This window comes from Rattus norvegicus, chromosome 9, assembly GCF_036323735.1.
Source record: "Rattus norvegicus strain BN/NHsdMcwi chromosome 9, GRCr8, whole genome shotgun sequence".
Taxonomy (NCBI): domain Eukaryota; kingdom Metazoa; phylum Chordata; class Mammalia; order Rodentia; family Muridae; genus Rattus; species Rattus norvegicus.
In genome coordinates, this window is record NC_086027.1 from 94673162 (window position 1) to 94686009 (window position 12848).

The window sequence follows — 12848 nt, forward strand, 5'->3', positions numbered from 1 at the left end:
CAAACAAACAAACAAACAAACAAACAAAAAACCAAAAGGTCCGAGCTCATAGGAGCACTTAGGAGCCTTGTCCCTCCTCTCAAATAAATAGGAAATGGAACGTGAAAGATGGTTCTGAAGTTCTGTTTTCATTGCAAAATGCAACTTTCCAGCCTAACAAATAGAAGCTTTCAGAGGTCTAAGACAGTATAAAAGAAAAATCATTGATTCTCCGGCCTTTTTGACATCCTGAAACATGAAACGTATAGATTTGCAAAAGCAATTCTAAACTTTAGAGCAAAGTTAAACTAACGACTGCAGTAAAGCAGCAAGCACAACGGAGTGAAGAGCTGCGGCTTCTAAAGCGGGATGGCCTGACTTCACAGCATCCCTGCAAAGTCAAACGGAGCAGGCACGGTCTGTGCACACACAACTGGACAACTGAGAAAGGGATGTTCACTACTTAACTGAACCCCCTTGATCTCTTCAGTGCTGGGGAAGGAATCTCTGGTCTCATGCAAGCGAGGCTAGTGCTTGACCACTGAGCTTCACACCCACCCACCAGTCATAACTTTATTCAAACTACGTTCTAAACTTGGTTTTCTGTCACCAGAATTCTTGAATAATATATTTTTGCTGACTTTATTTCCTCTGTTGTCGATCTTCTAATATTGGCAGAGTATAGTTCATCTTGTTTCCTTAGACATTACTCTTTAGATCACTGCTAATGTATAAGCTACCCCAGCTCTCATATAGTGTCACATATTCACTGAATGAAATTTCCCCTGCAGCCCTCTAAGGACTTTTGATCGCTATGCTCCTTCGCTCGGCTCCAGCTCAGCCCGAAATGCTCCTCCGCACTGCTCCTGTCATCGTTTTGCTGTTACTCCCCAGAATCTCAAGATTAGACTCCTTAACACCTACTCATCTTTCAAGACTATTTAGATGACAACTCTGAAGCCTTCCACAACGCCTCCAGACATAATCGTTCTTCTGCGTTTCTACTGCACTGAGGGTAATGCTGTGTGCTTACCATGCTGTATGCTAACACTTATTCTCCCCATCTCCCTTATGCAAGTCTTAGGAGGTCAGAGGTTAGTTTCAAGTCTATTTTCAATCACTTCACCTTATTTTGTCCGACAAGATTTTTCCATGTATCCCTGGCTGTCCTGGAATTCTCTATGTAAACCAGGCTGGCCTTGAGGTCAACAGAAATCTACCTGTTTCTGCCTCTCAGATGCTGGAATCCAAGGGTTGTGCCACTTTGCCTAGCTAATTTATTTTTTTTTAAGACATTCTCTTTACTAACCTTTCTAGAGATCACTCTCTAGCTAGAAACCACGACTTACACCTTTCATCTTTTTTTTTGGGAGGGGTGTTTGAGGTAGGGTTTCTCTGTGCAGCCCTGGCTGTCCTGGAACTAGCTCTGTGGACCAGGCCTCTTAATTCAGAGATCTACTTGTCTCTGCCTCCTGAGTGCTGAGACTAAAGGCATGTGCCACCATGCCTGGTTCACGAATAATTTTTATTTGATACTTTTCAGATGTTTAAAGACAAGATTCCAGATGAAATGAAAATAACTGGGCCTATTCACAAGGTGGTCTTTTAAATTCTACCACTACGCACTTCTTTATTTGTGCCGTGGGGATTGTGTGAGGCTTTCTTTCTTTCTTTCTTTCTTTCTTTCTTTCTTTCTTTCTTTCTTTCTTTCTCATTTCTAAGGTAGTCTGGGTTGCTCATTTGAAGACTACTTCCTTGTGGGATACATTCTGAGTAACTTTGCTGTAAAAACCTAATGGCCCATAATGCTGTGCTTACTAGTTTTGAGTAGCAACCTTCTCTATGTGATCATGATCAAAGTTGCTAATTGTATTCCTATGAGTAGCCATTTTAAATGGAAAAGAAAAAAGTGGAATTAAGAACATACCCGCCTGGGGCTGGAGAGATGACTCAGTAGATAGAGTGCTTACAGTTCTTGTAGCTTCAACCCCCAGCACCCGTATGGTAGCTAACAGCCTGTAGCTCCAGTTCCAGGGGATCTGACACCCTCTTCTGATCTGTAGAGGCCACACGTAAGTAGTACTTTTGTATACACCCAGGAATGTATACTTATATGCAACACAATAAAATATTAAAAATATATACCTATTTTGCTATTTAAATACTTTGAGAAGTATCTTTTTCCCTTTCCAGGTGACTAATTGTTAAAAAAACTGTCCCAGGCTGCCCCTTGAATTTAAGAGATGAGGAAAGATTAAAAACAATATAGAGGATGTAAGTACAATAGAAAAAATAATTCTCAAATGAAATATGAATGGGGGCTGAAGAGATGGCTCAGTGGTTAAGAACACTGCTGCTCTTCCAGGAGGACCCAGGCTTGGTTCCTAGCACCAATAGCAAGTGGCTCACAACCGTCTCTAACTCTAGTTTCAGGTGATTAGACACCCTCTTCTGGACTCTGAGGATGCCAGATGCACACAGTGCACATACATACATGTATATGTACTCACACATATACATAAACATAAATAATATTAAAAAACAAGAAAGAAGTCTTAGGGCTGGGGAAGTAGCTCAGTTGGTGAAGTGCTTGCCAGGCAAGCGTGTAATAACGAAGTCTGATCCTGGAACCCACACAAAAGAGCTAGCATGGTGGTACAGGCTTGCAATACAAGTGCTGGGAAGGGAACAGGTGGCTCCTGGCCACCTAACCTAGGCCAACTGGTGGGTTCTAGATCCAGTCTCAAACTAGGTGGACCACTTGATATTGGTGCTTGAGAATCAACTCCTTAGGCTAACCTCTGGCCTCTACTGTATTCACACACATGCACAGTCACAAGTAATACAGTCAATAGAATTATATTCCACTTAGCATGACTAACAATTTCTCAGAGTCCTGTCCTGGCTAATTTTATGTCAGCCTGACACAAACTGGAGTCATCTGAGAGGAGGGAATGTCAATTAGAAAAATGCCTCCATAAGATCAAGCTGTAGGCTCTTCTTTCCTCTGACATCCTGCACACTATGCCTGATTCAGATTCTCGTCATGTCTTCTCACAAGACATTCAGAATCAAGCTATTCCTGGCAAAGAAGCAAAAGCAAAATCATACTATTCCTCAATGGATTCGGATGAAAATTGTTAACAAAATCAGGTACCAGAAGACACTGGAGGGGAATAAAGGTGGGTCTGTAAGAATTCACACAACGGCAAGACTGAGGGTTTATACTGAATTGTGGTTGATCAGTCCTACCAGATGGGTTTCAGCATTTAACCTGGAGACTTGCTTGTGTCTAAATTAGAGTGTTTGTCCAGTAATGAAATTTAGAATCTTAAAAAAAATCAGGCTGTAGGCAAGCCTGTGAGGCATTTTCTTAATTAGTGATTGATGGGGCAGGGCCCAGCCCATTGTGGGTGATGCCATTCCTCAGTTGGTGATCCTGGGTTCTACAAAACAGGCTGAGCAAGCCACGAGGAGCAAGCCCGTAAGCAGCACCCCTCCATGGCCTCTGCATCAGCTCCTGCCTGCAGATTCCTGTCCTGCCACTTTTTAATATGAAAAAGTGAGTGACATATACCCTTTCCTCTCTAAATTGCTTTTGGTCACAGTGTTTCATTACAGCCATGGAAATCCTAAGACTATGCCCAAGGAAGCAGGTTATTAATCATTATCTAAAGGGAATCCATGATTATACAATCTGAGGTCATTATTCATTGGTTGTATGGGTGGTATGTCTTGATTGCTCTCCAAGAACTTGACAGGTAAAAAAAAAATGATTTAGGAAATCATAAACCTCAATATAGTTTCTAAGGCCTGGACGAAGCAATTACTGCGGACAACACTGACATGGGTAATATTAACATGAGGGGGAATTAAATGTTCTACTACTTCTCTCTTTAACTTTTTGAGACTTTTTAACTTTTCTATGTAATCTTGGAACTTGCTATGTAGAACATGCTCATGCTGGACTTGAACTCACGAAATCTTCCGGTCTCTGCCTTTTGAGTACTGGGACTAAAGGCCCCATAATGTCTGGCTTTTATTTTATTTTATTTTTTTTTCCTTTTCTATTTTTCGGAGCTGGGGACCGAACCCAGGGCCTTGCGCTTGGTAGGCAAGCGCTCTACCACTGAGCTAAATCCCCAACCCCTTGGCTTTTATTTTTGAGACTGTCTCACTGTGCTCTCCAGGACGGCTTGAATGTACAACAATCTTTTTTTTTTTTTTAAGATTTATTTTATTTATTATATATAAGTACACTGTAGCTGTCTTCAGATACACCAGAAGAGGGCATCGGATCTCTTTACAGATGGTTGTGAGCCACCATGTGGTTGCTGGGAATTGAACTCATGACCTCTGGAAGAGCAGTCGGGTGTTCTTAACCACTGAGCCATCTCTCCAGCCCGAATGTACAACAATCTTAAGCCATCCGAGTTCTGGGATTAGAGGTAGGAGCTAGTACATCTGCCTAATGGTACACTATACTTAGTAAGGAAGCCCAGTGGATAAATAGAAGATGCAGAGACCATTTTTGTTTGGTGGTAGGGATTGAATCCAAGACCCTGTACATATTAGGCAAGTGCTTTACCACTGAAACACACTAGCCAGCCCAAGACTATTTTTGGCTGGAAGCAAGAAAAGTCAAAGACCAAAGTGTACTGAGAGAGATGTTATAGAAACTTCAGAACCAAGAAAGAGGAACGAAACAAATTCAAACTGCATCAAAACAGTTCTTTTTTTTTTTTAATTTAAAATTTTGCTAATCTGCCATCAACTGAAATGGCATTCTTAGACATACCTATTAACTAAATTATTCCTTTAGACACACAAGAGAAAGGCTATAGTTCCTCAGATGAAACGTGTGATTGTAGTATAGAGACATTCCCTATGTTGTAGAGGATATCAGTACTAGTGTTATTATTATTTCTTTTTGGGATAGCGTCTCTTGCAACCTATGATTACCATGAATTCAATATATTGCTGAGAAGACCTTGAACTTCTGATCCTACTGCCTCTGCCTCCTAAGTGCTGGGGCTTCATCTGGCTTATCTGTACTGGGAAATTAAGTCCAGGGTTTCATGTACACACCAGGCAAGCACTCATTAGCTGAGCTACACCCCCAGTTCACTACTACTATTATTCATAATTATGAACAGACCAAATACCTTCAGTTATTACTTATTACTTACTATATGCTGAGTACTGTGTTACATTCAAGTTTCATCTAATTCTAGGACCAAGACCCTAAGGTAACCCCATCAGCGGTGTGCCTTTCTTTATTCTCTTCCTTTTTTCTTTTCCCCGAGATAGGCTCTCTCTGTGTAGTCTTGGCTATCCTGGAACTCACTCTGTAGACCAGGCAGGCCTTGAATTTACAGAGATCCGCCTGTCTCTGCCTCCCAAGTGTTGGGATTATAAGCCAGTGCCACCACCACCCAGCTGAAATTTCATTTATTCTTGTAACAATCCTTTGGGGGATATGAGTTACGGAAACTGGGGCACAATGAGTGTGAGTGTTGTGTTGAGGTCATAAGGCTGCAGGTACCAAGTCTGAACCTGCAGTTTTACAGTCTGTTCTACTTGCCACAGCAATTACACACAACATTTTGATAGAGATCAAGTACTCTCTATAGAGGCTCCACATACACACATAAGAGAGCAAATTAGTGCTCCTCTTCCTCCAAAGTGGTTCAAAACAAGGTACTGTTCAGTAAGTAGACAGTTTTAATAAGGTTGAATATGTCTTCATTATTTATTGGTCTGTCTTTCTGGGAAGTGTTCAATATATTCTTTTTCTAATTTAAGTTAAATGTTTATTTTAATTTATATTCTATCTGAACATTATATTAACTTCTAGAATATAAATAAATGGAGATAATTAAGTAACAACAATAACAACGATGAAGCCCCTATTGGGCATGGTCCTTTAATCCTAGCACTCATGAGGCAGATGCAGGAGGCTCTCTGAGTTCAAGGCCAGCCTGGTCTACATAGTGAGTTCAGAACAGCCAGGGCTATGTAAAGAGACCCTGTCTCAGTACAAGAAAAGGAAAACTATATATACATAGATTCTACCAAAGCAAATTTCCAGTGGATTAAAGATAATGAGATCACAAAACATCATCTCTGACAGTCTGTTTTTTTTTTTTTTACATTAATCACTTAAGTTTGTATGTGTGTTTGTGTGTGTATGTGCACACACATATAGAGGTCAGGGGAAAACTTATGCAGGCTCATTTCTTTCTATCAATACCAAGTGGATCCTGGGGCTTAAGCTCTGGCTTGGCAGCACTGAGCCATCTCACTGCCCCCATATTACTTATTAAGGTACACATTTATACCAATGAAAAAAGTTACCCAAGTAGGTAAAATAATCTATTCAGAGCTATATGAGAAACCTAGTGCTATGAGAGTTCTATGGTGAACTAGGCTATAGTCTTAGCCATTTGGGATGCTTAAGGGGGAGGGATGTCTTATGTTTAGGAATTTGAGACCAGCCTGGAAAACCCAGTCTCAAACAAAAAGTACTATGATAAATGTTTACCATTGAAAGCATTCAACAGTACCTATCTTTGGAAATTATGAACATGATAAATTAAGTGAAAACATTTCAAAACAATTCTCTAAGTTTTATAAAAGCAAGTAAGAGTAGACATTAGCTAAATTAGCAAACTACATGAAGTACATTAAAATACTATAATAAAATTTAACAGAAAAATAAAACACCGTTAAAAATATTTTAGTAATAAAGACTGAACCTAGGTGAATACTCTTTACTAACCTCTTTTTATTTTACTTTAAATTTTTACTTTGAGACCAAGTTGCCCTGGAAGGCCTTGAACTTTCAGTGCTCTGTCTTAGTCTCTGAGTAGCTGGGATTACAGGCCTGAAGCACCAGACTTAGCTAGTAACATCATGTCGAAGACTTTCATTCTAAGCAGAATTAAAGGGGGGGGGGTGGTCATTCATTTTGTAGCATTCAAGTACAGAACACCCTTTTTATAAAAGCCACCCAACAGATCTTTGTTAATGGGGAACATGGGATTTACAACCTATTAGCTGTTTAAAATAATTAAAACCAAAATCTATGCAGAGAAAATCACATTTGTCCTACACAAATCTTTATTTGGGGCTTTATGACTTTATAGATACATACCTATGTCATGGCAATTGCACTGAAACTATATTAAACCATACTGGGAAACTAGGTGATTACCCTTAAGCACGTACAGGCATGGGCAAGAAAAAAAATCAATGGAACAATATCCTAAAAGTAAACTCATGTCTTACGGCAACGGTTACATGACAAAGACAATATTCCAAGGATGGAGGCAGATGGTGGTCTAAGTGGCAGTAACTAGTAACTGTCTCTGGGATAGCTGACTTTCCAAACAGCTTATTCCTTCTACACACTGTAAGCATAAATGCATTTCAGAGGATTAAAGGGTTAAGTACTGAAAATAAGAAACAGGCTATTTGATTAATCTCAGGATAAGAGAGATCACCAGCCCCCTAAACAACAACAATAACAATAGCCACAATACCCTCTGCTCTGTAAAGCCCCCAAATTGGATTAAGACTCAAAATAGGTAAAGTATTTATACAAGCTGAACCAGAGTATATTAGGGAGATCTTCTTAAAGTATCTTTTAAGAATATATTTCCCTTTATTTTATGTGCCCTGGTGTTTTGTCTGCATGTATGTCTATGTGAGAATGTTAGATCTTAGAGTTACAGACAATTGTGAGCTGCTCTGTGGGTGCTGGGATTTGAACCTGGGTCCTTTGGAAGAACAGTCAGTGCCTTTAACCGCTGAGCTATCTCTCCAGCCCTAAGATTTTCTTGAATAAGACAAAAATGCAAAAGCCAAATGGAAACTATAGATATATATATTTTTAAAAAAGTTAAAGAATTCTGTTCAATTAAAAAAAAAAGGGAGAGAAGCCAGGCATGGTGGCACAGGCCTGAAATCCCAGCTTTGTGAGAGGCTGAAGAGCAAAGATCACTAGTTCAAGGCTTGCTGTGGCTACGGAGTGAGTTCAAGGCTGGTCTGGGCTACTCAGCATGATTCGGTCTCAAAGTAAAAATTGTAAAAACGATTTGGGGCAATACGATGAACTGTTGGGGACAAAGTCACTGTCTTCAGTGGTGTAGCCACTGATGTGGAGCCCTCTTCTGGTGTGTGAGTAACTCAAGGATGCCCATTGGGCAGCCCTAGTTAAACCCAGTGAGTGAGTCACAAAGAAAAAAGGAAAGTAAAATAAAAAAGACATGATAGTGGCATGAAGGTGGGGCAGGCAGGGAGAAGAGAGAAAGGGACACGTGTGATTAGAATCTATTAGATTCGTGCAGGAATTTGCCAGAGGATAAACAAACAGGTAAAAAGGAAAGCCAGGGATACAGTTGGACAGAGTGTTTGACTAGCAAGTGATCCACGGCTACCTTCAATCTCTAGTGTTACAGGAACAAAAACCCCCAAACCAAAACCACAGAAAACACTTTAAACAGTACACTATGACAAAACAGTCACAGTAGACATGTTAGGCAAGGAGCTAATATGAAAAAAAAAATAGTAAGATGGGTAAACATTAACAAATAGTTCAGAGAAAAAAACTGAAAACTGAAGAAATATGCAACTTCATTAATAACAACATGGCCAAGACATAAGGCTCACAGGGTATGAGGTGCTTTTCCAAGGGTAGATATCAATTCATTTCGTGTTTTGATAGACAGGTGCTGTTAGTCCTATTTTCTCCCTGAGAAGATTGAGGCAGAGGTTTAGAGGAACTGCCCCAGGAACACCAGACTAGACTTGCAAGGCAGGCAGTGCAGCTCCTCACTTCAGTATAGTTCCCCCTTCTCTTTCTGAGACAGTCCCTCACTATGTAGCCCTGGAATACCTAGAATTTAACATGTAAACCAGGTAATCTAAGCTGGCTTTGAACTCAGATCTGTCTGTCTCCATCTCCTAAGCACTGGAGTTAAAAGGCAAGTGCTGGGGTTGGGGATTTAGCTCAGTGGTAGAGTGCTTGCCTAGAAAGCGCAAGGCCCTGGGTTCGGTCCCCAGCTCCGAAAAAAAAAAAAAAAAGCAAGTGCGAGCATCACCTAGCTAGTTTAGCACTTAACTATTCTTTAACTAGGCTATGTATATAAAATATAATTATGCTGTATTATTTCTCCTGAGAGTACAGGGACACAAATTTAAATTTATCATTTTCTTTTCAATGAAATAAGATTTTCAAAAATAAAGTCAACATGCAAAATTGAGTACCACTGGTGGGAAAATATAATGGTGTTCTTTAAAAAAAAAACATAGTAATGTGGTATTTTGAATGAACGCAGCCTATACAAGCTCATATATTTGAATGTTTGGTTACTCCCCAGTTTGTGGAACTGTTTGGGAAGGATTAGGAGGTGTGGCCTTGTTGGAGGAGGTGTGTCACTGGGAATTGGCCTTTGAGCTTTTAAAAACTCTCAATACTCCCAGTTAACTCTCTCGGCCTAGTGTTTGTGGATCAGATGTAAGCTCCAATACCATATCTGCCTACCTGCTGCCACACTCCCCATCATGGCTGTTACAGCCTCTAACCCTCTGAAACTGTGAGCCCCCCTTTTCTCTACATTCTCTTGGTCATGGTGTCTCATCATAGCAGTAGAAAAGTAATTAAGCAAGTAGTAAATACAATTCTTTTTTAGAAAAAAAATTGAAAACAGTTCAGAAAAAAATTATCCAGCAAAAAGTGGTGAGTGATCAAGTTGTTTCTAACATTTTTTTTTAAATGGGAGTGGTAAGCCATATAGTTCCTGTTTTCTTTCTCTTTTAAAGACGTATTTCTTATGTGTATATGTGTGCTTATATGAGCTTATATGTGACAAATATGTGCAGGTGCAAGATCCTTGGAATTCAGTTAACCAACAGACCAGTGTGGGTGCTGGGAATCAAATCCACATCCTCTACAGGAGCAATTAACATCCTGATGTCCTTAACTGCTGAACTGTATCTCCAGCCCCATTTTCCTTCTTTGATATCAACAAGGGATGAGCACTCCATCTCTCCCATGCTATCTTCTATGTGGCCGTTTCCCTGTGCTTTACAATTTAATCAGCTCAGGTAAAGCTTTCCTGAACGCCTGTTTCCTGAAGCACTAACATCATTACTTAAGTGGCTGATTCATACACACTCTCTCTCTCCTTCCTTCCTTTCTCTCTTTCTCTCTCTCTCTCTTTCTCTCTTTCTTTCTTTCTTTCTTTCTTTCTTTCTTTCTTTCTTTCTTTCTTCCTTTCCTTTTGGTTCTCTGAGACAAGGTTTCTCTGTGTGCCCTGGCTGTACTGGAGCTTGATTTGCATACCAGGCTGGTCTCAGACTCACAGAGATCCCCCTGCCTCTGCTTCCCGAGTGCTGGGATAAAAGGTGTGGGCCACCACATCCAGCTTTATAGCATTTTCTGTATTTGCCCCTTAGCCTTTATCTCAACAGGTTCATGTCAGGACTAAAAGTCACAAAGTCTAAGACTTTCTGCTGTCCTCGTTTATTCCAAACAGAGCTACAGGAGAGTCTGTTACTAAACTTCACTATGGAAGGACACTGAGGGTTTGTCATGAATGGTGGCAGTATGTAAGGAGATACAGCCTTCTGTTTTTACAAAGCACAGCAGGGGCAACTCATTTTCCAATCGCTGCCAGCCACAGAGAGCGGTTTCTTTACTTCTCAATGCACTTTACTTGATCACCCTTAAAAACAAACTCCACAAAACCTGCGTACAGTTTTATTCTGCACCCAAAACTTCCTGTGTTGTTTTTTTCCCCCTGGTGCTACGGAAACCCATGACTTCATTTATGTTTCCAGTCTACTCTTCTACCCTTGTTCACACTGTGGTGTGTGGTTTTTGATTTTTTGGGGGGTGGGGTGGGTGGGAGGGTTGGTTCTTTCTTTTTTTGGACTCAGGGTCTCACTCTATAGTCTAAACTGGTCTTGAACACATGACCGTCTCTTGCTCCAGTCACCAAGTGCTGGGATCATAACCATAACTTACTGTGCCTTGCTGTGCATTCTAGAATTTACGACCACCTTGGTTTCTAACCATAGCAAAGCAATTAAATATTGGAAGATGTGAAATGGATCCTGCGAATATGCAACAGGTTGCTCAGAGAACCAGTTTAGGGAGGCCTAAACCTCCATGGGAGGAAGGAGCTCAGTAAATGATGGTTACACTGCTCAGAGGGAGGCACTTAGGAATATTCCATGTTGTATAACAGAAATTAAGGTCAGTGGAATATAAAACTGGAATATATTTCCTCTGCATCTTATGGTGACAAACAGTCCACCAAAACACACAGCTTCTAGTGGGAGGTGCTGGCCACACCCTGAGTCCTAGCGTTTCTAGCACTGAGGAGGCAGAGACAGGTAGATCTCTATTTGAGGCCAGTCTGGTCTACTACACATCAGCCAGAACTACACGGTATGACCCTGTCTCCAAAGCAAAACGAACACTTTGAAGTTCCCTTACTATAAGAGAGAGGTTGCAAAAGTCACAGTACACCTACAACAGGCTTGAGACAATGGTTTTTCTTCCTCTGCCTCCTCACTTTCTTCCTTTTTGAAGCAGTGTCTCCTATAACTCAGGCTAGTCTTGAACTTTGCAAAACTCTGAGGATGACCCGAATTCCTGATCCCCCTGCTTCCATTTCCCAAGTATTGGGAAAACAGGCATTTAACACCAAGTCCACTGAAGCAAAGAATTCTGATATCATACGGTGTCCCCAACACAATCAAGTAATTGTGAACAGCTCTACCATCGTAAAGCATTAACCACAGCAATGCCAAGAAACAAAGATAGTTTTGCCGGGAGTCAGTTCAAAACCAAAGCCCCTCAAGGCATCTCACACACCTCAGATTTCTCATCTTGCTAGAAAGTGAACTTGAGAGGTTGAGGAAAGTGACCATCGATGCTCCAAAGGCGAAGAAAGTGTTAAGATGGGGTCAGGCTTGAATTTCTCTTTCCCCACCTTTCCACTAACCAGCCCTAGAAGAAGCCACAAGTGAGGAAGAAAAGTTGTGGAAACAAGACGGGTGTATGTGTGATTGGGTGAGATGGGGTACAGTTATCCCCCACATACAAGGTCACTTGCTTGGAGTCACTTTCTCCTGCTCCCCCCATGGGCTTCCCGCCAAAGACGCTCCTAAGCAAGCTAGGAGGCCAGCTTACTGCACTCCCTCAGCCTCTGCATGGGGACTGCAGCCCCCTCCTGGCCTCCCAGTCTTCAGGACCCCAATTTCCGATGGGAACACTTTTCACAGCCAGGTCCAGGACCTTCTCCACCTCCATCAACCCCAGGGCTCTGTCAACGTCCCCTTCCTCCCTCAGGGTGCCCCTGTGCCTTCCTCCCGTTCGCGGTCTCTCCCGGGGGCCCGGCACACCGTTCCTTTCCTGCCCCCTCTCTGTACCCCTTCTTCCCATGCCCACCTGGCGCCCCTGCCAAAGCCTGGCTCCTTAGAGCCACGGCCTCCTCCCAGCCCCGCCCCTGCTCCCGGGCGGATACAGTTTGAAGCCTCTCAGGATATCCCTGGCCCGCTCGTCCTTGGCTGACATGATGCGGCGCCCGCCGCCTGCGGCCCTCCCACGCTGGCTCTGCGGGGCCTCGCAGACGGTACCCAGGAACCGAGGACAGTCGCAGCCCGGCCGGACACCTCAGGTGAGCAGCGGTGGCGGCCAGACCCGAACCGGCCTCTCCCTCCCCTCAGCTCCCGCTCCTGATCCCTTCTCCTTCCCTCTAGTCGTAGAGCTCCCGCCCTGAAACCAATGGCAAGCCAGCCTTGGCGATTGGCATCTCAAATAGCCAATAGCAACGCTCAGCGGCTTCGCTCGGGGA

At 42.2% G+C, this 12848-nt stretch overlaps 1 protein-coding gene across 1 annotated transcript in view; it reads right to left on the reverse strand.

Annotated features, from left to right (window-relative positions):
- Pde6d (phosphodiesterase 6D) overlaps positions 1 to 12757 on the reverse strand; it is a 44987-nt gene extending 32230 nt beyond the window's left edge. The window contains exon 1 of the mRNA NM_001108806.2: positions 12519 to 12757. Within this exon, the coding sequence (NP_001102276.2) occupies positions 12519 to 12568 (50 nt within the window). The 5' untranslated portion in view covers positions 12569 to 12757. The remainder of the gene's footprint in view (positions 1 to 12518) is intronic.
- Positions 12758 to 12848: the final 91 nt, after the last annotated feature.